This window comes from Oncorhynchus clarkii, chromosome 28 (genome assembly GCF_045791955.1).
Source record: "Oncorhynchus clarkii lewisi isolate Uvic-CL-2024 chromosome 28, UVic_Ocla_1.0, whole genome shotgun sequence".
Taxonomy (NCBI): domain Eukaryota; kingdom Metazoa; phylum Chordata; class Actinopteri; order Salmoniformes; family Salmonidae; genus Oncorhynchus; species Oncorhynchus clarkii.
Genome location: NC_092174.1, coordinates 32784056 through 32810386, shown reverse-complemented (window position 1 = coordinate 32810386; position 26331 = coordinate 32784056). Strand labels below are relative to the sequence as shown.

At 40.6% G+C, this 26331-nt stretch overlaps 1 protein-coding gene across 1 annotated transcript in view; it reads left to right on the top strand.

Moving 5' to 3' along the window:
• Nucleotides 1–2620: 2620 nt before the first annotated feature.
• Nucleotides 2621–26331, top strand: part of LOC139387318 (putative leucine-rich repeat-containing protein DDB_G0290503) — a 33385-nt gene continuing 9674 nt past the window's right edge. Inside the window, exons 1-51 of the mRNA XM_071133441.1 lie at nt 2621–2969; nt 3135–3265; nt 3665–3694; nt 4800–4824; nt 5107–5175; nt 6149–6238; nt 6370–6438; nt 6540–6623; nt 6888–6974; nt 7163–7246; nt 7409–7483; nt 7652–7741; nt 7853–7939; nt 8047–8136; nt 8251–8340; nt 8500–8589; nt 9107–9169; nt 9348–9410; nt 9593–9661; nt 9772–9855; nt 9974–10060; nt 10209–10292; nt 10426–10494; nt 15133–15222; nt 15330–15395; nt 15517–15609; nt 17647–17736; nt 17947–18036; nt 18190–18252; nt 18402–18464; nt 18575–18643; nt 18745–18822; nt 18928–19014; nt 19146–19229; nt 19446–19514; nt 19627–19716; nt 19882–19971; nt 20097–20186; nt 22072–22161; nt 22282–22371; nt 22533–22595; nt 22745–22807; nt 22916–22984; nt 23092–23169; nt 23277–23363; nt 23495–23578; nt 23795–23863; nt 23976–24065; nt 24231–24320; nt 24446–24535; nt 26185–26274. Of these exons, the coding sequence (XP_070989542.1) occupies nt 2894–2969; nt 3135–3265; nt 3665–3694; nt 4800–4824; nt 5107–5175; nt 6149–6238; nt 6370–6438; nt 6540–6623; nt 6888–6974; nt 7163–7246; nt 7409–7483; nt 7652–7741; nt 7853–7939; nt 8047–8136; nt 8251–8340; nt 8500–8589; nt 9107–9169; nt 9348–9410; nt 9593–9661; nt 9772–9855; nt 9974–10060; nt 10209–10292; nt 10426–10494; nt 15133–15222; nt 15330–15395; nt 15517–15609; nt 17647–17736; nt 17947–18036; nt 18190–18252; nt 18402–18464; nt 18575–18643; nt 18745–18822; nt 18928–19014; nt 19146–19229; nt 19446–19514; nt 19627–19716; nt 19882–19971; nt 20097–20186; nt 22072–22161; nt 22282–22371; nt 22533–22595; nt 22745–22807; nt 22916–22984; nt 23092–23169; nt 23277–23363; nt 23495–23578; nt 23795–23863; nt 23976–24065; nt 24231–24320; nt 24446–24535; nt 26185–26274 (4051 nt within the window). The 5' untranslated portion in view covers nt 2621–2893. The remainder of the gene's footprint in view (nt 2970–3134; nt 3266–3664; nt 3695–4799; nt 4825–5106; nt 5176–6148; nt 6239–6369; nt 6439–6539; nt 6624–6887; nt 6975–7162; nt 7247–7408; nt 7484–7651; nt 7742–7852; nt 7940–8046; nt 8137–8250; nt 8341–8499; nt 8590–9106; nt 9170–9347; nt 9411–9592; nt 9662–9771; nt 9856–9973; nt 10061–10208; nt 10293–10425; nt 10495–15132; nt 15223–15329; nt 15396–15516; nt 15610–17646; nt 17737–17946; nt 18037–18189; nt 18253–18401; nt 18465–18574; nt 18644–18744; nt 18823–18927; nt 19015–19145; nt 19230–19445; nt 19515–19626; nt 19717–19881; nt 19972–20096; nt 20187–22071; nt 22162–22281; nt 22372–22532; nt 22596–22744; nt 22808–22915; nt 22985–23091; nt 23170–23276; nt 23364–23494; nt 23579–23794; nt 23864–23975; nt 24066–24230; nt 24321–24445; nt 24536–26184; nt 26275–26331) is intronic.

Sequence of the window (26331 nt, the reverse complement as noted above, 5' to 3'; positions counted from 1 at the left end):
ATACATCATGATGCTGTTCCATTTCTGCCGTTCTTGCCATTATTATGAGCTGTCCTCCCCTCAGCAGCCTCCTTAATTTGCCTCCCCTGTCTCCTTCAGGATTCTTTAAGTAGACATGGTAAGACACATCTGAGTTTGAAAATGTATTGCTTCAGGTTTTTTTCACAGCATATACAGATAGTGCTGTTGGAATAGACTAGAGAGCATTGTTTTGTTCCCCTTATTAATATTTAGTATAGACTCCCCAGTACTTAGTATAAGATCCCGAATCTTCCTGGGGTCCAAACAGGATTAAAACAATTACATCACAGCAAAACACAACAGCTTAAGGTCACTAATTAGTAAGGGACACCCCTCGCCTGGATGTCTTTAATTGAAAGGAAAAACCAAAAACCAGCAGACACAAAGCCCTCCGTGGAATTGGTTTGACACCACTGGCCTAAATAAAACAATACATCATACTAGAAATTAATACATTATTAATCTATTAGTACACATTTACAATATCAAGTCCACAATACCACAACACTACAATAAGTGTTGTGAGCAAGGCTTACTCATGGCAGTGGCTCAATTAGCCATAGGCTCCTCCACAGTACAAGTGACCAACATTTCTTCATTCAGTTTCCAAACTGATTTGATCTGGTTTACACTGAGTTGTTAGTAGAGTGAGAGAACACGTACTGTAGTGAACTGAAATTAACTTTTTTTGTTGTTTACACCTGTAACGGTGAAAATAGTGGACTTGTTAATATTTCCGTCACCGAGCAGCACTGGGTTAGCTGTAGGGTATTACTCTTGTAGCTGTTTAGAGGCTACGTGCCTTGACTACACTGGTTATCTACTGTTTATCATGGCAAATAAGGGTGTTGGTCGCATGATAAACACGAATGTAGCTGGTATTGGATGTGCTTTTTTCTGCAGTATTCTTCTTGTGCAAGACATTTATGACAGTGCATCATATTCATGATCATGTGAAAATCTCAACCTTTTGATGTCAATCCAGGGTCACAGTTGGAAAGAATGGTTTCGTAAGTCTTACTTCTCCATATTTCTGTTGAAAGGTCATACAAGTGTTAGAGGGCTGTGTTCCTCTATAGCCTATGCAGAATCTTCATAATCATCTAAACTTTTTTCCATTTTATGTCAATCCAGTGTCACAGTTTGTCAATTTTGTATCTCCATAATAACACTCTGACTCCAGCTAAAGCAATCTTATCTAAGCCATTAATTATTTTAATCTCTCTGCTACCAATCATACTTCTGTGAAAACAGATCCAACTATACTGAATAAAAATATAAACGCAACATGCAACAATTTCTAAATTTTACTGGGTTACAGATCATATAAGAAAATCAGTCAATTGAAATATATTTATTAGGCCCTAATCTATGGATGTCACATGACTGGGAATACAGATATGCACAGATACCTTAAAATAAAGGTAGGGGTGTGGATCAGAAAACCAGTCAGTATCTGGTGTGACTGCCAGTTGCCTCACGCAGCGCAACACATCTCTTTCACATAGAGTTAATCAGGCTGTTGATTGTGGCCTGTTGAATGTTGTCCCACTCCTGTTCAATGGCTGTGTGAAGTTGCTGGATATTGGCGGGAAATGGAACATGCTGTCGTACACGTCGATCCAGACCATCCCAAACATGCTTAATCTGTGACATGTCTGGTGAGTATGCAGTCCATGGAAGAACTGGAATTGGAATTTGGGAATTTTCCAGGAATTGTGTACAGATCCTTGCAACATGGGGCTGTGCATTATCATTCTGAAACATGAGGGGATGGCGGCAGATGAATGGTACGACAATGGGCCTCAGGATCTCGTCACAGTATCTCTGTGCATTAAGATTGCCATAGATAAAATGCAATTGTGCTCGTTGTCCGTAGCTTATGCCTTCCCATACCATAACCCCACCGCCACCATGGGGCACTCTATTCACAACGTTGACATCAGCAAACCACTTGCCCACACGATGCCATACACGTGGTCTGGGTTGTGAGAACAGTTGAACGTACTGCCGAATTCTCTAAAACAGCATTAGAGGCTTTTATGGTAGAGAAATTAACATTGAATTCTCTGGCAACAGCTCTGGTGGACATTCCTGCATTCCGCATGCCAGTTGCACGCTCTCTCAATTGCATGCTCCCTGTGGCAATGTGCTATGTGACAAAGCTGCACATTTTAGAGTGAACTTTTATTGTTCCCGGCACAAGGTGTAACTGTGTAATTCTGTTTAATCAACATCTTGATATGCCACACCTGTCAGGTGGATGGTTTATCTTGGTAATCGAGAAATTCTCAGTAACAGGGATGGGAACACATTTGTGCACAAAATTGGAGAGAAATAAGTTTTTTGTGCGTATGGAACATTTCTGGGATCTTTTATTTCAGCTCATGAAACATGGGACCAACACTTTACGTATTTTTGTTTAGTATGCAATGAATAAACCGTGATTGTTTGCCCCTAATCGTCCAGTGCCAGCAGCTCCCCTTAATTTACCGCACATCCATGGCCCTTGTCCAGAGGAGTGTGTGGACGCAACCAGACCGCTACCCATTGGTTGGTTAATATAACATATCAGTTATATGAACTTTGGATTCCTGTTCCTGTTTCCCGTCAGCAATACTATTTTCTGATAAGACTATTTGCTCTAATATTGCTCTAATCTAGGCTGGTTGTCAAGTTCTCTGTTTTCCTGATTTGGAAATAGGTCAAAATTACACAATGTTTAAATTAGTTGGAGAGTATCTTGGATACTTCATCCCCTCCCCCTTGGATGAGGTCTTTAGAAGAGTATTCAGAAACTTTAACAAACATTGGGAGCAGCCAGCTTTATAAAAGCTAGACGACTGTGGAACGAGCATAAGTCTGTCTGAGAATGATGGCAAGAATACAGACAACTTTAATTTGCCTTCTTCTCCTCTGTCTCCTTCAGGATTCGTTAAGTAGACATGGTAAGTCACAACTGAGTTTGAAAATGTATTGCTTCAAGCTATTTTCACAGCATAGACAGATATTGTACAACTGGATAATATCAATATAATACAATATATACATTTCTATGTGTCGTTTAAATGGTTAAGGACAGTCATTGAACACTAATGTGTTTTGTTTGTCAGTCCCCCATGAAGGTGGCCATGCTTTGCAACCTCGCATCCAGAGAGACATAAAGAATGTAGATCACCCTGTGGTCTTACAGGGGCCAATAACTCATGTAACGGATGTAGACGCAATCCTCCGGAAGCACAATGTAAGTGTAATAGGTGTGAAATGGCTAGCTAGTTAACTGTGCATGCTAGTAGTATTTCAATCGGTGATGTAATTGTTTTGGGTGGGAGCGATAGTTAACGATGCTACGTGGGAAGGCAGTTGTTAATGTGTTCAGAGGGTCCCTGTTCAAGCCCAGGTTGGGGCGAGGAGAGGGAAGAAAGCAACACTGTTACATAAGAGCCTTCCTTATACATTCTGTCTCTTACTCCAAAATACACACATTTTTAAACCAAGCTTGGTCCCTCTCTCGTAGCATATAACAGTTGTTTTGTCCATACAGGTTTGTCTGGTTTCCACTTGCCCGATAATAATGTTCAATGTGATTAGGTTAGAAATTGGGTGTTAGAATGATGTAATGTTCTGTTTTTCTTACCTTCAGATCACTTTACCAAATGGCTACCTTGGTCAGGTAAGAACTTGTAGGAACTTTGTCTTTGCAACACAAATAACTAAGTTGATTACACAACAAGTTTTTACTTAATATACTGTGTTGGCTTAAAATACAAGTCTTCTTATTAATACATGTCTTCTTATCTGCCTTTCGGGAAGTTGTATTTTACTTTCTTTTTTTCAATTGACTTGTCGAGGACCAGTTTATAATCTGATTTATTACAACAGATATAGCAAAAAAGCAAGTGGATTAGTTTTCCCCATTGGGGAGATTGTTGTACCTGTTTATATGGTCTGTAGTTAGTCAAGGTATATTTAAAATAACTAGAAAGGAGTCAAAGGTGACTAAGGACAACATTGATATACTCATACAAAATAACAACTTTACAACATTCATATGTCCATATACAAATAATTTACATAGTTGAGCAAAAGTCGATATTTTAGTTCATCCAACTTAAAATGTATAGTTTAGCTGATGATATATTTTCATATGGAAGTTAAACAAGACAAACAACACATTGTGCTAACTCAGGATTGTACCGGTAACCGTAGCCGCAGGAAGTAGGGGTGCTGAGGGTGCTGCAGCATCCCCTGAAAAATCACAATAAAAACTAAAATATGTATTTTTGAAACAATTATTTATATTTTACAAAATTAGTGCACCAGGCCTTTACTAGTCCTGTATTAGCAGACCTGTGTAGTCTTCTGTGGCACACTGAAAATTCAGCCCTCCCCTGCAGGGCAGGCCATTATTTTGGCTACCATGGTTATGCCTCCATAGGATGACAATGCCCCCATCCACAGAGCACGACATGAGTGGTCACTGAATGGTTTGATGAACATGAAAACAATGTAAACCATATGCCATGGCCATCTGTCACCAGATCTCAACCCAATTAAACACTTATGGGAGATTCTGGAGCGGCGCCTGAGACGGCTTTTTTCACCACCAACAAAAGTGTGCCCTATTAAGGCACTTTATGTTGATGTTTCCTTTATTTTGGCAGTTACCTGTATGTTAGCAAAACATTCCTGCCTCAAAGTTGAGCAAACTAGAAATGATATGGCAGCTGGTTGCCTTAATTTTTTTTTAATGGATCAACTTACATTTTTCTTTACAGTGCACTGTTGTGAACAGCTGTGAGGGTGAGTACCTTGCTTTTGCAAACACTTCTTCATATCAAATCTATTATTATACTGGTATCATAAGATGCTGCACATTGTTCACCAATTTTACAGCAATTCAGCGAGGGGTGGGGGGGGTGGTTGAAATACATAATGTGGTAATAATAGATTATATTGTTGCATATGCCTACCTAAAATGAGTGTTGTCATGTAATCATATAATCTGAATAGATGAGGTCTCATCTGTGATGTGACAAATGATTCTATTGAACCTATGTTATTTTAACACAACTGTGTTCACAGGTCTGAAAGAGCAACTGGAGGACACAAACAGACAATTGCAGGAGAAAACCAGCCACACCATTCAACTGGGTGAGCTGTTGTATTGCTGCTGGTCCTACATATCACCTAAAGCGCGGTCACCCTTTTTCTAGCTCCTAGCCAACTTTGCAGTATTTTGTATTTTTTTTGTATTATTACTTACATTATTTGCTCAGAATGTTTCTAATATTATTATTTCGGACTCTGACATTGCTCGTTCTGATGTGTCTTAATTGTATATTGTTATTGTATTGCTTGATATTGCTGCGTTGTTGGAGCTAGAAACTTAAGCATTTCACTCAGGGCCGGCTCCAGGCATAACCTACATAAACGACACTAAAAAACATAATTTTAATACATTTAGCAACTCAGTCGATGTCTCAACTTACTTGTTATGTCAGTCACTGACAGTCAATCAATTACCCATGTCAGCTAACAATTTTTAGATTGATAAGTTAGTCTAGCCAGCTATCTAAACTTGTAGTGATAATGGCCGAATACCGACCGGGCACGCAGGGCACGTGCCCAGAGGTCCTGACCTCCAGGGTGCCCCCATTTATTTTGTTAGTCACTTTCACTCAGATATCATTAACATGGCATAAAGATGTCATAGCAAAATGTGTAGAATTGCAGGAAATTAGCTGCAAAACTGAAAAAAATGATCTCCGCCCCATGGCAAAATGTGTAGAACTGCAGAAAACTTCCTTTAAAACTGCAACATTTTCTCTTCACCTCATGGCAAAATGTGTAGAATTGCAGGAAATTAACTTTAAAACGTAAATATTTTTTATCTCTACCGTCAAGGGCGGTCCACTAAAATGTTTTGCCCGCGAGGTGGGGGGCCTCTTAGGGCCCCCAAAAGGCTAGAGCCAGCCATGATTCCGCTGCATCTGCGATAACATCTGCAAAATTTTGTATGCGACCAATAAGCTTTCATTTAATTTTGGGCATCTAAGACCAATTATTCGATGTCAAGTGTAGGGACCAATTAAATGGCTCTAATACTCTTTATTATTCATTTTAGAACAAGAAGTGTTTAGACTGAAGCTCACAGTGAGACAGTTGAGAGTGAAGTCTGCAACCTGCGGTCTGGAAACATCAGATCACATTGCCAGTAAGTGTTACCTCACCACTGCAAGTCTTATCTTTTAGACATAAGGGGGATATGTCAAACATCTTCTTATAGAACAACTATACTATGGTACAATACTGTTAATGCTTGAAACAATATAATATATCTAACAGAACTGCAAGCTCAGTTGGAGGATAAGATGAGTCAACTGGAACAGATGTCGCATGACAATGGAAACCTGGGTGAGTGGAGCTGACTTAATTGGTATTACCATAGATGCTAGATTACTGGTAGAAACCCTATCACTCATATTTATTTCATTTTCCTATTTTTCTCATTACAGTTCTGAGGATCACAGCTCTTACCTATGAAGTGAATGAATTACAGAAGAAGAACACATCCACCTCAACTTCCACCAATATCACTGGTAGAATGTTGTTTATTATGCCTTCTCTCCATGACCATAACCATGACACCCTCCAGTTCCACTCTGTTCAACATTTGTTACAATGTATAATTTGCTGCAGTGAGTTATCTCCACATAGTCACTATGAAACCTAGTGAACAAAATGTATTTTCATTTTTATCAAATCAAGGTAATGATTTTTGTACCGTTCTGAACTGTGTTAAAATAAAAATGTTAACAACTACCTTACTGGTTCTTCATGAAGGATGTTTATTTGTCTTTTAGACCTACTGAGCCAGCTGGAGGAAAAGAACAAACAATTGCAGTTTAAAACAGAACAACTGGAAAGGAACAGTCACAGTTCTCAACGTAGTAAGAGAAGAAACCTGTTATTTCAGCATTCATGTTACTGTTCAGTAGTGGTGAATTGTGTAAAATTGGTTCAGAATCAGGGAATCATTTTCAGTCCAGTTTCTTAGAAAGAATGCAGGATAGCAGTTTTGTACATTTTAAATATGCATGTGTAATTTCACTTGACTATGACATTTGTTATTTTTTAGTTCTTGAGATTATTGAACTGCAGACCCAGATCTGGGAGTTAGAGAAAACAAATCACAGTCAGGAGACTTTAACCCAAATCACTGGTACAGTATAATCTAAACTACTCAAGATTTAGAAATGTTCAGACAGTTTTGTATTTTTACTTTAACTGAATCGCTTGCGTATCTTTTTACCATAGAATACTTACCTTCTTCCTTTCCCAAAAGCCTGGCACCCGCAAATAATTTTTCTATTGTTCTGTCTAGTTCTACAGAGACAAGTGGATGCCAAGATCAATGAACTGGAGAGCAACTCCGAAGGGAGTGATGACTCCAAAATAGGTCAGTTTGTTTGGGTTGGATTACTGAAACTGACTCACCTGGGGAAAAAAACATCTGTAGGGCAAACAGACGCCCACTCACACAAGATAGCTCACAAAGCATACTGATAATATCAGAGGAGAATTTCTTCCAAAATGCATTGCTAAGTTATCTCTCTTGGCTTTTCAGTGGTGATGATGATCACATTGGAGAATGAGGTTACAGAGCTACAGAAAAGGATCTCGGAGCTCACTGAGGAATCCAAAACTAAAATGACTGGTGACTAAATAGTTGTTATTTTATAGACATAATTACCCCCCCCCCCTCCCCTGAGTTGGGCATTGAGTTGAACTGATCTCTGATAAAGCTAAATTGCTTTTTTTTAAATAGATCTACAGAGGCAACTGAAGGAGATGAACCAGCAACTAATTGACAAGATATTACAACTGCCTGACAACAACACTAACACTGAACTAAGTAAGTGGACAAGTGTCTCTCCATAATGATCCTAGACTGAGATATGCTGCAATAGGATCTAGTGTCTCTGCATGTCCTACTAACTGCTCTGTTCTTGATTATTTCAGCTGAGGAGATTTTAGCGTTGCAGAATGCAATAAATAACCTATACATACAAATATCAAACCTACAAAAGAAGACCAATGCCCAACATGCAGGTACATGCCAACCCTACTTGTAATTGTTATTGGTTGCACCACTGACTGTGAACCCTTTTGCACTAAATGTTGCATGATTGGAAGAATGTCAAAAGCATTGTGTGTTTTTATTAGAGCTGCAGAAGAATTTAAACAACAAGGAAAAACAACAAGAAGCTTGGAAGAAACAACTGAAGAGGGAGGACGAGACTAGCGTACAGCTGAGTGAGTGAAGCAGCAAAATGTGATATTTTTTATCATATCTAACTGTCCAGAAAATACAAAAGCTATTTTCAACAATTTATGAAATATGATTTGAAGAAGGGATACAGACTAAAATAATCCCAACCTGTTACTTTGCTCATTTTCTTTCTCTCTGTCCAGTTATGAAGATAATTTCTATAATGAGGGAACAGAGGGATTTACAGATACAAACAACACAGCAGATGCAGACAACAGCAGCCCAGATCACTGGTGAGATCTTTATTGCTATTATCTCCAATGTTCCTGTGATTGCACCCTCCTGTGATTGCACCCTCCTGTGAATGCACCCTCCTGTGAATACACCCTCCTGTGAATACACCCTCCTGTGAATACACCCTCCTGTGAATACACCCTCCTGTGAATACACCCTCCTGTGAATGCACCCTCCTGTGATTGCACCCTCCTGTGAATGCACCCTCCTGTGATTGCACCCTCCTGTGATTGCACCCTCCTGTGATTGCACCCTCCTGTGAATGCACCCTCCTGTGAATACACCCTCCTGTGAATACACCCTCCTGTGAATGCACCCTCCTGTGATTGCACCCTCCTGTGAATGCACCCTCCTGTGAATGCACCCTCCTTTGATTGCACCCTCCTGTGATTGCACCCTCCTGTGAATGCACCCTCCTGTGAATGCACCCTCCTGTGAATACACCCTCATTGGGTTGTGTGAAGTATGATGCTCTAATTTTATAATGTGTATCAAAATGAACTGTTTGAACTCCAGCACTTCTGCAACAAGTTCAGGACAAAGAGGATGAGATTGACAGAGTTCAGGCTGAAAACAAAGGTAAAGACCACTTCCTCTGTTCCTGTCTTGTTTATCACTACAGGCCTACAGCGCTAGTCTGCTCTAATCATTACTTTAGGTATAAAACCCACAGTGTTCTACGTTTGATTTTTGATTTGATTGTTGTGTTACTTTGATAAGAATGTCTGATAGATTATGCTCCTTCCTTTTAAAACAGACCTGCAGAAACAGCTGAAGGAGAATAATGCAACGTGTTTCAGTCTCGAGAACAAATATGACCGTGAGACTCTTTCTTTTTCCTATCACTAAAGCCAGAACATTCTACCTGGAAATGTGTTTCATTCACCATGTCCTCAACATTTAACATTTTGACTAAACTGGTTCTCACACATCATCATGATATTCTGAGATGTTGAAACTCCCTTTATGATCCTAAGCCTGTTTTGTGTGTGCCTCTCACAGGGGTGAGGGGTGAATTAGAGGACAAGATAAACTTACTTAACAGTCAAAATTCAGGCATCTCCAAACTAGGTGAGTGAGGCCAGTTGGAAAGTTTCTGCTAATTTATAATTGGTACATTATGTTTTCTACAGTTGACAGCAGCACTGTATAGTAATAGTAGATCATTTTGGTTCTAACAGTTCTAAGTATCGTGGCTCTGAATGATGAAGTGAAGTGGCTGAGGACTCAAATCATTTCTCCAGAAGCCGCAGACAAGATCGATGGTGAGTGTCACTGCCAGTGCTTTCCCCTTCATTACTCCATGCGCTGCAGAAGGGTTGTTCTGTTATGAAAAACTGTCATGGTTTAATTTGTTATATTTTAACTGTATCTGTCTCTCAGAGCTGCAGAAGCAACTGGAGCAGAAGAACCGAGAATTAAAAACGAAGAGCAACGAACTGCAGGAAAAAAGTTCAAACGGACAAAGGAGTGAGTTTTCACTGTTTTAACCCATCCTGAGAGAGCATGTGGAATGCTATGCAATTATAATAAATAGACACTGACAAATTACAAATGAGACTAATTCTAAATTTTTAGGTTAATTCAAGTCGTTTCAAATGTGGTTGTCCTTTTTCAGTTCTGAGAATAATTGAGGTGCAGAATCTGATATGGGAGTTCCAGAAAGGAGTGGCTACTCAGAGCAACATTTACCAGATTGCATGTGAGTGAAAAAAGCATTTAATTAATTACAAGGTCATTTCAGATAAATACTTTGATTATTTTAGTGTAAAACTACTCATGAGACATACATTATTCAACCACATCTGTAACTCGGTTGTACATATTTTGCACAGTGCTACAGAAAGAGCTGAATGACCTGACTGCTGAAATGGAGGACAAGGCCGATGACGACTCAAAACTGGGTGAGTTTTGATAATAGGATGGACAGGAAAGCTGAACATCCCACTGGGCACAAACTGGTTAATTCAATGTTGTTTCAATGTCATTTATTGTGATGTGGAAACATATGAGGTAGGGGTGCTGAGGGTGCTGCAGCACCCCCTGAAAATTCAGAATAATAATAAAAATATATATACACTGCTCAAAAAAATAAAGGGAACAAATCAAAACAAATCAAATGTATTTATATAGCCCTTCGTACATCAGCTGATATCTCAAAGTGCTGTACAGAAACACAGCCTAAAACCCCAAACAGCAAGCAATGCAGGTGTAGAAGCACGGTGGCTAGGAAAAACTCCCTAGAAAGGCCAAAACTTAGGAAGAAACCTAGAGAGGAACCATGCTATGTGGGGTGGCCAGTCCTCTTCTGGGTGTGCCGGGTGGAGATTATAACAGAACATGGCCAAGATGTTCAAATGTTCATAAATGACCAGCATGGTCGAATAATAATAAGGCAGAACAGTTGAAACTGGAGCAGCAGCACGGCCAGGTGGACTGGGGACAGCAAGGAGTCATCATGTCAGGAACACTAAAATAATACATCCTAGATCTGAATGAATGAAATATTTTTATTAAATACTTTTTTCTTTACATAGTTGAATGTGCTGACAACAAAATCACACAAAAATTATCAATGGAAATCTAATTTATCAACCCATGGAGGTCTGGATTTGGAGTCACACTCAAAATTAAAGTGGAAAACCACACTACAGGCTGATCCAACTTGTAATGTCCTTAAAACAAGTCAAAATGAGGCTCAGTGGTGTGTGTGGCCTCCACGTGCCAGTATGACCTCCCTACAACGCCTGGGCATGCTCCTGATGAGGTGGGTGATGGTCTCCTGAGGGATCTCCTCCCAGACCTGGACTAAAGCATCCGCCAACTCCTGGACAGTCTGTGGTGCAACGTGGCGTTGGTGGATGGAGCGAGACATGATGTCCCAGATGTGCTCAGTTGGATTCAGGTTGGGGGAACGGGCGGGCCAGTCCAAAGCATCAATGCCTTCCTCTTGCAGGAACTGCTGACACACTCCAGCCACATGAGGTCTAGCATTGTCTTGCATTAGGAGGAACCCAGGGCCAACCGCACCAGCATATGGTCTCACAAGGGGTCTGAGGATCTCATCTCGGTACCTAATGGCAGTCAGGCTACCTCTGGCGAGCACATGGAGGGCTGTGCGGCCCCCCCAAAGAAATGCCACCCCACACCATGACTGACCCACCGCCAAACCGGTCATGCTGGAGGATGTTGCAGGCAGCAGAACGTTCTCCACGGCGTCTCCAGACTCTGTCACGTCTGTCACATGTGCTCGGTGTGAACCTGCTTTCATCTGTGTAGAGCACAGGGCGCCAGTGGCGAATTTGCCAATCTTGGTGTTCTCTGGCAAATGCCAAACGTCCTGCACGGTGTTGGGCTGTAAGCACAACCCCCACCTGTGGACGTCGGGCCCTCATACCACCCTCATGGAGTCTGTTTCTGACCGTTTGAGCAGACACATGCACATTTGTGGCCTGCTGGAGGTCATTTTGCAGGGCTCTGGCAGTGCTCCTCCTTGCACAAAGGCGGAGGTAGCGGTCCTGCTGCTGGGTTGTTGACCTCCTACGGCCTCCTCCACGTCTCCTGATGTACTGGCCTGTCTCCTGGTAGCGCCTCCATGCTCTGGACACTACGCTGACAGACACAGCAAACCTTCTTGCCACAGCTCGTGTTGATGTGCCACCCTGGATGAGCTGCACTACCTGAGCCACTTGTGTGGGTTGTAGACTCCGTCTCATGCTACCACTAGAGTGAAAGCACCGCCAGCATTCAAAAGTGACCAAAACATCAGCCAGGAAGCATAGGAACTGAGAAGTGGTCTGTGGTCCCCACCTGCAGAACCACTCCTTTATTGGGGGTGTCTTGCTAATTCCCTATAATTTCTACCTGTTGTCTATTCCATTTGCACAACAGCATGTGACATTTATTGTCAATCAGTGTTGCTTCCTAAGTGGACAGTTTGATTTCACAGAAGTGTGATTGACTTGGAGTTACATTGTGTTGTTTAAGTGTTCCCTTTATTTTTTTGAGCAGTGTATATATACAGGGTTGAGGTCTGGGGATTGTGAAGGCCAGGTCATCTGATGCAGCACTCCATCAATCTCCTTCATGGTCAATTAGCCCTTACACAGCCTGGAGGTGTTGTGTCATTTTTCTGTTGAAAAATAAATGTTAGTCCTATTAAGCGCAAACCAGATGAGATGGAGTATTGCTGCAGAATGCTGTGTTAACCATGCTGGTTCAGTGCGCCTTGAATTCTAAATAAATCACAGACAGTGTCACCAGCAAAGCACCCTCACACCTCCTCCTCCATGCTTCACAGTGGGAACTACACATGCAGAGATCATCCTTTCACCTACTCTGCGTCTCACAAAGACACAGTGGTTGGAACCAAAAATCGCAAATTTGGAATCATCAGACCAAAGGACAGATTTCTATCGGTCTAATGTCCATTGCTTGTGTTTCTTGGCTCAAGCAAGTCTCTTCTTCTGATTGGTGTCCTTTAGTAGTGGTTACTTTGCATTAATTCGACAATGAAGGCCTGATTCACACAGTCTCCTCAGAACAGTTGATGTGTAGATGCGTCTGTTTCTTGAACTCTTTGATGCATTTATTTGGGCTTCAATTTCTGAGGCTGGTAACTCTAATGAACATATCCTCTGCAGCAGAGGTAACTCTGGGTCTTCCTAAATCTACATTACTGTTTTGTACTTTCCATCATCATGAAGAAAAACAATACACAATACAGTAATTGAGTACATTGAGGAATCAAGTGGTTTGTGATGATGTGATGTGATGATGTAGCTCAGATGATAGAGAATGGTGCTTGCAATGTTAGGGTTGTGGGTTCGATTCCCCAAGAGCAACTACTGTAAGTTACTCTGTGGGTCTCCAGAGTGGTGCAGCGGTCTTAGGAACTGCATCGCAGGCTGTGTTTCGCAGCCGGCCGTGACCGGGAGACCCATGAGGCGGGGCACAGTTGGTCCAGGTTAGGGAACGGTTTTGCCGGCCAGGATGTCCTTGTCCCATTGCGCTCTAGTGCTCATTGTGGCGGGCCGGGTGCATGCATGCTGACTTTGGTTGCAAGCTGTATGGTGTTTCCTCCGACATATTGGTGCAGCTGGCTTCCTGGTTAAGTGAACAGTCTGTCAAGAAGCTGTGCGGCTTGGCGGGGTTGTGTTTCAGAGGACGCATGGCTCTCAACCTTCGAGTCCATACGGGAGTTGCAGCGATGGGACAAGACTGTAACTACCAATTGGATATCACTAAAAAGTAAAAAATATATAATAAATAAAAAAGTTGCTCTGGATAAGCGTGCTTACTAAAATGGAAAAGGAATGAATGACTAGGGCCCGTAGGACATGTAGAACCTGCCTTGTTGATAGTGTTGTCAAGGCAGAGCTACGCTTTATTATGGACAGACTTCTCCCCATCTTAGCTACTGTTGTATCAATATGTTTTGACCATGACAGTTTACAATCCAGGGTTACTCCAATCAGTTTAGTCACCTCAATTTACTCAATTTCCACATTATCAGACTATGATCGATAATGTCAAAAGCTGCACTGAAGTCTAGACAAGACAGCCTCCACAATCATTTTATCATCAGTTTCTCTCAACCAATCATCAGTCATTTGTGTAAGTGTCCATTTTTTTTGTTGCTGTGAAATAGCATTGTATCTGGTCAAACACAATTTTTTCCAGAAGTTTACTAAGGGTTGGCAACAGGCTGATTGGTCGGCTATTTGAGCCAGTAAAGGGGGCTTTACTATTCTTGGGTATGTTAGATTCACATCTCCATCTCAACCAAAAAATAAAAGTATAAAAAATAAAATAATAGGATTCAGCCAGGGGCTCAGATCTATCTATCCAAGCAGTAGATACATCTCCTTTAAATGTTGATATTTGGTTGTGTTGTCAACCAAACACAATTCAATACTACTTTTGTAAGACAGTAAATGCCCTGAAACTGATGTACTGTATGTATTTATTCAACCTTAACATTAGTAAGACATCCATGGCCACATTTTGAGGTTACTGTAACAGTAAATGTCTTCTTATGTGATCATAAAAAGCGTGCATGTTTAGGGTCACAGGTCTGTGGAAATCTTCACAATTGCTATAATAATCTGTACAGAATCTGAAATGGCATTGAACATTTGCACCATGTACATTAATGTAATATTAACTGCAAAACAGGTTATTTGTTTGTGCCACTAGATTAACCACCGTGATAACACAGTAAGTTGTTATAAGCAAAATATCTGACATTGTATTCCCATTTGAACTTTGTTGTGCTTTTAAATGGTTGAAAGCGCAGTAATAACACATTGGTAATTCAACAAACATTTGGCAGTCTTTTTGAGTGGGTGAAATAGGTTGGAATCTCATTGATCAACGTATCTCCCAAATATTACCCAATTCTCCATGTTGAAATGACATGGTGTGCCCAGTGGGTGTGATGGTAGTTCTCGTCATGTTTACTTCAGGCAAGATTAAATTATGGGAGCTCAACACCTTTATTGACTGTCTGTCTTTCATCTCCTTCTCCCTCTACTTTTTAGTTCTGACGATAACCACATTACAGAGTGAGGTGGTCAACCTACAGAGAATGCTGTCAGCTCTCAGTCAGTCAACTGCAGCCCAGATAGTTCGTAAGTGTCATCTCTATTCACTATTTTAATGTGATTCAAGTTACTTCTCTTTTACGTAAAAGTCTTAGTTTATCAGGTGGTCCTTTTCTTTTTCATATCTCTGGTAGGGCTGGAGAAGCAGTTGGAGGATAAGAAGAAGCAGTTGGCCAAGCTGGTTGAGCAAAGTGGAAAGGGTGATGAACAGACTAAGTGGATCCATCCCGCTGACACAGTTTCCTTAAGGAGACAAACATTTTTTATTTGTAATGTCTGACAGTTACACAGTGTTAAATTATATCTCATTTTTAATTTCAGGTCCAAAAATGTCAAACCTTGAGAATCAAATAAGTGAAATAGAAAAGAGAATAGCAGAGCTAAAAGAAGAAAATCCTGAAGCCAAGATCACTGGTAATATCAATAAAACTAATACAGTACCAGTCAAAGGTTTGGACACACCTACTCATTCCAGGATTTTTCTTTATTTTTACTATTTTCTACATTGTAGAATAACAGTGAATACATCAAAACTATGAAATAGCACATTTGGAATCATGTAGTAATCAAACAAGTGTTAAACAAATCTAAATATATTTTATATTTGAGATTGTTCAAGATAGCCTCCCTTTGCCTTGATGCCAGCTTTGCACACACTGGGCATTCTCTCAACCAGCTTCACCTGGAATGCTTTTCCAACAGTCTTGAAGGAGTTCCCACATATGCTGAGCAGTTGTTACCTGCTTTTCCTTCACTCTGCGATGCAACTCATCTCATACCATCTCAATTGAATTGAGGTTGGGTGATTGTGGGAGCCAGTGCATCTGATGAAGCAGTCATCACTCTCCTTTTTGGTCTAATAGCTCTTATACAGCCTGGATGTGTGTTGGGTCAAATTATAGTCCCACTAAGAGCAAACCAGATAGGATGGCGTATCGCTGCAGAATGCTGTAACCATGCTGTGGTAGCCATGCTGGTTAAGTGTGCCTTGAATTCTAAATAAATCACAGACAGTGTCACAAGCACCACCACACCATCAGACCTCCTCCTCCATGCTTCACGGTGGGAACCACACATGCAGAGACCATCCGTTCACCTACTCTGCGTTTCACAAAGAAGCAGCGGTTGGAACCAAAAATCTCTAATTTGGATTCGTCAGACCAAAGGACAGATTTCCACTGCTCGTGTTTCTTGGTCCAAGCAAGTCTCTTATTCTGATTGGTGTCCTTTAGTAGTGGTTTCTTTGCAGAAAATCGACCATGAAGGCCGGATTCACTCCTCAGAACAGTTGATGTTGAGATGTGTCTGTTACTTGAACTCTGTGAAGCATTTATTCGGGCTTCAATTTCTGAGACTGGTAACTCTAATGAACTTAACTCTGGGTCTTCCTTTCCTGTGGCGGTCCTCATGAGAGCCAGTTTCATCATAGCCGATGGTTTTTGCGACTGCACTTGAAGAAACTTTCAAAGTTCTTGACATTTTCTGGATCGTCTGACCTTCATGTCTTAAAGTAATAATGGGCTGTCCTTTCTCTTTGCTTATTTGAGCGGTTCTTGCCATAATATGGACTTGGTCTTTTACCAAATAGTGCTATCTTCTGTATATCACCTCTACCTTGTCACTGTAATATTTGTGTTGTGGAGAAATGACCAGGCAGGAGACGGGAGTACAGTTTGTTTCGTTTAGTCAAAACCTCTCGTGCTCTACAGCCCCGGCCCAATAGTGCGCATGTGCATTTCCTATTAGGTGTAGTAACATAACACTACCGTAATACATTACTGCTTAGTAACAGCATAGTAACTAATACAAACATATATAGATCACAGATACTACAGTCACAACACAACTGATTGGCTTAAACGCATTAAGAAGGAAATAAATTCCATAAATGAACTTTTAACAAGGCACACCTGCTAATTGAAATGCTTTCCAGGTGACTACCTCATCAAGCTGGATGAGAGAATGCCAAGAGTGTGCAAAGCTATCATCAAGGCAAAGGCTGGCTACTTTGAATAATCTCAAATCTCAAATATATTTTGATTTGTTTAACACTTTTTTGGTTACTACATGATTCCATATGTGTTATTTCATAGTTTTGTTGTCTTCACTATTGTTCTACAATGTAGAAAATAGTAAAAATAAAGAAAAACCCTGGAATGAGTAGGTGTGTCCAAACTTTTGAATGGTACTGAATATAAATAAAGGGATATATTGAATCCATATTGCTGAAATTCAGAGTTACAACTTGATTGAAATTGAAAGGCAATGTTCATGTCAGCATTCATGGTAAATTCTGCATATGTCGGCTCAATCAGAAATGACCTTTACATTTCTAGCGCGCAATCTGAAATGCTTCAGTGATACAGATTGAAAAGAGCCCAAAGTAGAATTAATTATGATAAAGTCAGATTTCTCAGGTTGGGATATGACCTTTTAAATTCCATCTCTCAGAGCTGACAACACAGCTTAAGGAAAGCGAGAGGCAGCTTGAGGAGAACATAAAAAGACTGAAGAAGAAAGACAGCAAGAATTCTTACCTGAGTGAGTTACTATAGTAACCTGAAATAGCCAACGACTGTTTTAAAAATAGCTCACTGCATATTTTGAATATAATGGACATGCTGCCTAAGTACTTTTTTTTTACCTTGTTCTCAACAGAACAAAGACTTATCTAAAAGTTCCATGATAATGTTTATTTATTTAGTGCCACTTTAAAATACTGTAACTCACTACTTTTTTTTGTACTCGAAGTTATGCAAATTCTTCATCTACAAAGGAAACTCAGAGACATACAAAATGCAGCATCTCAGCAATTCAATGAAACTGCTGCTGATGTTACTGGTGAGTGTTTGGACTTCATCAAGCAAAATAAATATATCATTATTTTGTTGATTTTTTAATATATCATTAACTTATTAAAATATGACTCATACACTCTTTGAATATGTACCTAATTTATCTAATAATATGTTAACATTAGTAATTGAATTACAGCGCTTCAGGAACAACTAGAGGCCAGAGAGGAAGAGAGCGCCAGATGTCAGGCCCAGAACAAAGGTAAGCCAAGATCAGCTCCTTATGATATTAGTCTGGTTCACCAGTTTGTGTAACTAGACGCTTGATGAGCAAAGCTGCTTGAATCATAACTACAGGTAAAGAAACAGAAGCACGCATCTCATCAGTCTAATATTGTTTTCTCAAACCAGACCTGGAGAAGAGGCTGGGCGATAAGGATGCACAGTGCTCTGGACTCCAGGACCGATATGACAGTGAGCTTCAACTCTCTCTACCTTTTGCTGATGACACTGAGTGATCTAAATGATATGAACCCTATTCAATAGAACCTAGTCAACAGCTGATTTGTATTGGTCTCTCACAGATCTGCAAGATAAGCTTGGTTCTGCAATGAATAAACTGGACAATGTTACTGGATACAACGACAAACTCGGTGAGCAGATACATCAGTGCCCACTGATGAATGAGGCGAGTAGTCTCGTTTATTTTTCTAATTCAGAATACTACTCAGCTCATTTCAATGTGTTCTATCAGTTCTTGAGGTATGGACCCTGACTAATGAGGTAGACGATCTAAAGAAGAGAACTGTGACTTCTGCAACTAAGATCAATGGTGAGTATCCCTGTTGCCGCGCATTATTCATGGAAAATCATGTTTGCTTTGAAAGATATACATATGTTAGCATTGATCCCGTCATGATTTGTCCTTGTCTTTCAGAGCTCCAGAAGTTGCTGGATGAGAAGATCAAAGAACTGGCAAAGAAAACACAGGAACTGGAGGATAACGCTTCTCAACCAGAGAACGGTTCGTATTATTTAGCCTTTTTATAGTCTGTTTTCAGTTGAACAGACAGCTTTTACAGTTTAGGTCCAGCCTGCTCAGTATTTATCTGTATATGATATTCCTCAAATTGTTAAGCTGTTTGTTTGTTGCAGTTCTAAGGATCATTGCAATACAGAATGAGATCTTGAACCTGCAGAAAGGAGTTAGCAATGGGACAAACTTTGACCAGATTGCTGGTGAGTAGCAGGCGTTCTGAAGAACATAGGAGTCTCTATGTGTTCAGCACGTTAGACCAATAACAATAGTTATCATGTTTCCTCAGAGGGATAGTCCTTCACTGGTAGACATATAGGATGGTGTGATGACAATACACTGAATTTAGCCCATTCATGAAGTTTTCAAATCCCAATATACTTGTAACATTCAAGCTCTTCAATTATTCTTGTCCACAGCACTTGAGAATGAACTGGATGCATTGATTGCCACAATCGAGGAGAAGAACAATGGCAACTGTAAACAGAGTGAGTGTGAAAAGCCGTATCATTTCAGGGTTGGCTGCAATCGTGATTTGAATTTTCTACATTACTTCAAATGTTGAATGTTGTGACATCCTGCATGTCCCTGCTCATTTAGTTCTGCAGATCATTGCACTCCAAAATCAAGTGACAAGATTGCAGAGGCAAGAGTTAGAGTTCAATCAGTCATCTGAGGCCAAGATTGCTGGTGAGTGCCATTGTAATTTTTCTTTATCCTCAGTACTCTTACAATTGTGCTGGAACGTTTATTATCCTTATATTTACCATTAAGAGCTTTTCTGTAGGCATACCGTGTAATAGAAAACTTTGTGGTGGAAAGAGGATAACATTTGAAATAATGTGTGTGTCTCAGAGCTAGAGAATCAGCTACAGGAGACGAGAGACCAGCTGAATGAAAAGAGAGACGAGCTGAAAGAAACTGACAGTAGAATTCCACAACTCAGTAAGTTGTCAAGCATGTTTCAAGGAGTTTATCTATAATCTACAAGTTAATTATTTCTCAGTTATTTGGAGGGTGACTTCTGTTTTTGAATGCTTCATCCAGAGTGGCATGCTTTTATTTTTCAGTTGCAGAGATCATGGGACTTCGTAACAAACTGACAGAGTTAGAAAGAACATTATCAGAGCTCAAACGGACAAGTGCTGACAAGATGGAAGGTACATTTTGTTTAATTAAAATACTATTGAACGTCTTGTTGGGTTGATGCGAAGGGAAACATTTAGTTTAAAGTGGACGCTATCTTAACACAGAGGAGATTATAATTGGTAAGATACAGTGTATTCTGAAAGTATTCAGACTCCCTCACTTTTCCCATATTTTGTTACGTTACAGCCTTATTCTAAAATGGATTCAATAAAAAAATGCTCCTCATCAATCTACACAATACTCCATAATGACAAAGAGAAAAATGTTTTTTTGAATTTTTGCAAATCTATTACAAATGTAAAACTGAAATACCTTATTGACATAAGTATTCAGACCCTTTGCTATGAGACTCGAAATTGAGCTCAGGTGCATCCTGTTTCCATTGATCATCCTTGATGTTTCTACAACTTGATTGGAGTCCAACTGTGGTAAATTCAAATGATTGGACATGATTTGGAAAGGCTCACACCTATCTATATAATGACCCACAGTTGACAGTGCATGTCAGAGCAGAAACTAAGCCATGAGGTCGAAGGAATTGTCCGTAGAGCTCCGAGACAGGGTTGTGGTCAAGGCACAGATCTGGCAAAGGGCACCAAAACATTTCTACAGCATTGGAGATCCCCACAGTGGCCTCCATCGTTCTTAAATTGAAGAAGTTTGTAACCACCAAGACTCTTCCAAGAGCTGGCCTCCCGGCCAAACTGAGCTATCGGCGGAGAAGAGCCTTTGTGGAGATGGGCAACACTTCTAGAAGGAAAACCATCTCTGCAGCACTCCACCAATGAGGCCTTTTTGGTAGTATGGCCAGACGGAAGCCACTCCTCAATAAAAGGCACATGACAGCCCACATGACAGGACTATCAGACCATGAGAAACAAGATTTTCTGGTCTGATGAAACCAATATTGAACTCTTGTTCTGAATGCCAAGTGTCATGTCTGGAGGAAACCAGGCACCGCTCATCATCTGGCCAATACCATCCATACGGTGAAGCATGGTGGTGGCAGCATCATGCTGTGGGGATGTTTTTCAGTGGCAGGGAGACTAGTCAGGATTGAATGAAAGATGAATGGCTCAAAGTACAGAGAGATCCTTGATGAAATCCTGTCCAGAGAGCTCAGGACCTCCAGATTAGGGCAAAGGTTCAGCTTCCAACAGGACAACGACCCTAAGCACACAGCCAAGACAACGCAGAAGTGGCTTTGTGACAAGTCTCTGAATGGTGTAACAGTATAACTTTAGACCGTCCCCTCGCCCATACCCGGGCGCGAACCAGGGACCCTCTGCACACATCAACAACAGTCACCCATGAAGCATCATTACCCATCGCTCCACAAAAGCCGCAGCCCTTGCAGAGCAAGGGGAACTACTACTTCAAGGTCTCAGAGCAAGTGACGTCACCGATTGAAACGCTATTTAGCGCGCACCGCTAACTAAGCTAGCCGTTTCACATTCGTTACAGTGGCACAGCCAGAGCCCGGACTTGAACCCAATCGAACATATCTGGAGAGACCTAAAAATAGTTGTGCAGCGACGCTCCCCATTCAACCTGACAGAGTTTGAGAGGATCTGCAGACAAGAATGGGAGAAACTCCCCAAATACAGGTGTGCCAAGCTTGTAGCTTCGTACCCAGGAAGACTCGAGGCTGTAATCGCTGCCAAAGGTGTTTCAACAAAGTACTGAGTAAAGGGTCTGAATACTTATGTAAATGTGATATTTCATTTTTTTTATAAATTGTTTTTATAAATATGCAAAAAATTCTCAAAAACAGTTTTTGCTTTGTCATTATGGGGTATTGTGTGTAGACTGATGAGAGGGGAAAATGATGTAATCCATTTTAGAATAAGGCTGTACTTTCCGACTGCACTGTAAATAAATATCTTTCCTCCTCAGATCTACAGAGTCTACTGAAGCAGAAGAACAAGCAGCTTGAAGAAAACACTACACAACTGAGGGCTGTAGATGCCAAAAATGCAGAACAGAGTATGTTGACAAGAGTAGTCATTAGAAGTCATTAAACATGTATAATCTTCTAAAAGGTTGAATACAATGATTTGATGTTAGTATTGAATTACACAGTGCCTTTTTGTTCTGTTATTTCAGTTCTGAAGATCATTGAACTACAGAAACAAATGAATGAGATACAGATTGAAGCTTCAAAAGGCAAAGATGGAACTGCATCAGAAATCTCTGGTTTGTCTATTTTGTCTCATGTTCTACTTATGTATGATCATTAAAATCTCACATGTTGAAAAGTGTTAAAAAGAAATGGGTTTGGGGAAATTGTTATGTATAGTCATCATGATGTACCGAGTATATGTAGCAGTATGCTAACATAAGTACTTTAATTACAGCGCTTCAGGAGCAACTAGAGGCCAGAGAGGAAGAGAGCGCCAGATGTCAGGCCCAGAACAAAGGTAAGCCAAGATCAGGTCCTTCTGATATTAGTCTGGTTCACCAGTTTGTGTAACTAGACGCTTGATGAGCAAAGCTGCTTGAATCATAACTACAGGTAAAGAAACAGAAGCACGCATCTCATCAGTCTAATATTGTTTTCTCAAACCAGACCTGGAGAAGAGGCTGGGCGATAAGGATGCACAGTGCTCTGGACTCCAGGACCGATATGACAGTGAGCTTCACCTCTCTCTACCTTTTGCTGATGACACTGAGTGATCTAAATGATATGAACCCTATTCAATAGAACCTAGTCAACAGCTGATTTGTATTGGTCTCACAGATCTGCAAGATAAGCTTGGTTCTGCAATGAATAAACTGGACAATGTAACTGGATACAACGACAAACTCGGTGAGCAGATGAATATACATCAGTGCCCACTGATGAATGAGGCGAGTAGTCTCGTTTATTTTTCTAATTCAGAATACTACTCAGCTCATTTCAATGTGTTCTATCAGTTCTTGAGGTATGGACCCTGACTAATGAGGTAGACGATCTAAAGAAGAGAACTGTGACTTCTGCAACTAAGATCAATGGTGAGTATCCCTGTTGCCGCGCATTATTCATGGCAAATCATGTTTGCTTTGAAAGATATTAGATGATGTTAGCATTGATCCTGTCATGATTTTTACTTGTCTTTCAGAGCTCCAAAAGTTGCTGGATGAGAAGATCAAAGAACTGGCAAAGAAAACACAGGAACTGGAGGATAACGCTCCTCAACCAGAGAACGGTTCGTATTATTTAGCCTTTTTATAGTCTGTTTTCAATTGAACAGACAGCTTTTACAGTTTAGGTCCAGCCTGCTCAGTATTTATCTGTATATGATATTCCTCAAATTGTTAAGTTGTTTGTTTGTTGCAGTTCTAAGGATCATTGCAATACAGAATGAGATCTTGAACCTGCAGAAAGGAGTTAGCAATGGGACAAGCTTTGACCAGATTGCTGGTGAGTAGCAGGCGTTCTGAAGAACATAGGAGTCTCTATGTGTTCAGCACGTTAGACCAATAACAATAGTTATCATGTTTCCTCAGAGGGATAGTCCTTCACTGGTAGACATATAGGATGGTGTGATGACAATACACTGCATTTAGCCCATTCATGAAGTTTTCAAATCCCATTATGCTTGTAACATTCAAGCTCTTCAATTATTCTTGTCCACAGCACTTGAGAATGAACTGGATGCATTGATTGCCACAATCGAGGAGAAGAACAATGGCAACTGTAAACAGAGTGAGTGTGAAAAGCCGTATCATTTCAGGGTTGGCTGCAATCGTGATTTGAATTTTCTACATTACTTCAAATGTTGAATGTTGTGACATCCTGCATATCCCTGCTCATTTAGTTCTGCAGATCATTGCACTCCAAAATCAAGTGACAAGATTGCAGAGGCAAGAGTTAGAGTTCAATCAGTCATCTGAGGCCAAGATTGCTGGTGAGTGCCATTGTAATTTTTCTTTATCCTCAGTACTCTTACAATTGTGCTGGAACGTTTATTATCCTTATATTTACCATTAAGAGCTTTTCTGTAGGCATACCGTGTAATAGAAAACTTTGTGGTGGAAAGAGGATAACATTTGAAATAATGTGTGTGTCTCAGAGCTAGAGAATCAGCTACAGGAGACGAGAGACCAGCTGAATGAAAAGAGAGACGAGCTGAAAGAAACTGACAGTAGAATTCCACAACTCAGTAAGTTGTCAAGCATGTTTCAAGGAGTTTATCTATAATCTACAAGTTAATTATTTCTCAGTTATTTGGAGGGTGACTTCTGTTTTTGAATGCTTCATCCAGAGTGGCATGCTTTTATTTTTCAGTTGCAGAGATCATGGGACTTCGTAACAAACTGACAGAGTTAGAAAGAACATTATCAGAGCTCAAACGGACAAGTGCTGACAAGATGGAAGGTACATTTTGTTTAATTAAAATACTATTGAACGTCTTGTTGGGTTGATGCGAAGGGAAACATTTAGTTTAAAGTGGACGCTATCTTAACACAGAGGAGATTATAATTGGTAAGATACAGTGTATTCTGAAAGTATTCAGACTCCCTCACTTTTCCCATATTTTGTTACGTTACAGCCTTATTCTAAAATGGATTCAATAAAAAATGCTCCTCATCAATCTACACAATACCCCATAATGACAAAGAGAAAAACGTTTTTTTGAATTTTTGCAAATCTATTACAAATGTAAAACTGAAATACCTTATTGACATAAGTATTCAGACCCTTTGCTATGAGACTCGAAATTGAGCTCAGGTGCATCCTGTTTCCATTGATCATCCTTGATGTTTCTACAACTTGATTGGAGTCCAACTGTGGTAAATTCAAATGACTGGACATGATTTGGAAAGGCACACACCTATCTATATAATGACCCACAGTTGACAGTGCATGTCAGAGCAGAAACTAAGCCATGAGGTCGAAGGAATTGTCCGTAGAGCTCCGAGACAGGGTTGTGGTCAAGGCACAGATCTGGCAAAGGGCACCAAAATATTTCTACAGCATTGGAGATCCCCACAGTGGCCTCTGTCGTTCTTAAATTGAAGAAGTTTGTAACCACCAAGACTCTTCCAAGAGCTGGCCTCCCGGCCAAACTGAGCTATCGGGGGAGAAGAGCCTTTGTGGAGATGGGCGACACTTCCAGAAGGAAAACCATCTCTGCAGCACTCCACCAATGAGGCCTTTTTGGTAGTATGGCCAGACGGAAGCCACTCCTCAATAAAAGGCACATGACAGCCCACATGACAGGACTATCAGACCATGAGAAACAAGATTTTCTGGTCTGATGAAACCAATATTGAACTCTTGTTCTGAATGCCAAGTGTCATGTCTGGAGGAAACCAGGCACCGCTCATCATCTGGCCAATACCATCCATACGGTGAAGCATGGTGGTGGCAGCATCATGCTGTGGGGATGTTTTTCAGTGGCAGGGAGACTAGTCAGGATTGAATGAAAGATGAATGGATCAAATTACAGAGAGATCCTTGATGAAATCCTGTCCAGAGAGCTCAGGACCTCCAGATTAGGGCAAAGGTTCAGCTTCCAACAGGACAACGACCCTTAGCACACAGCCAAGACAACGCAGGAGTGGCTTTGTGACAAGTCTCTGAATGTCCTTGAGTGGCACAGCCAGAGCCCGGACTTGAACCCGATCGAACATATCTGGAGAGACCTGAAAATAGTTGTGCAGCGACGCTCCACATCCAACCTGACAGAGCTTAAGGGGATCTGCAGACAAGAATGGGAGAAACTCCCCAAATACAGGTGTGCCAAGCTTGTAGCGTCGTACCCACAAAGACTCGAGGCTGTAATCGCTGCCAAAGGTGTTTCAACAAAGTACTGAGTAAAGGGTCTGAATACTTATGTAAATGTGATATTTCATTTTTAAAAAATGTTTTTATAAATATGCAAAAAATTCACAAAACCAGTTTTTGCTTTGTCATTATGGGGTATTGTGTGTAGACTGATGAGAGGGGAAAATGATGTAATCCATTTTAGAATAAGGCTGTACTTTCCGACTGCACTGTAAATAAATATCTTTCCTCCTCAGATCTACAGAGTCTACTGAAGCAGAAAAGCAAGCAGCTTGAAGAAAATACTACACAACTGAGGGCTGTAGATGCCAAAAATGCAGAACAGAGTATGTTGACAAGAGTAGTCATTAGAAGTCATTAAACATGTATAATCTTCTAAAAGG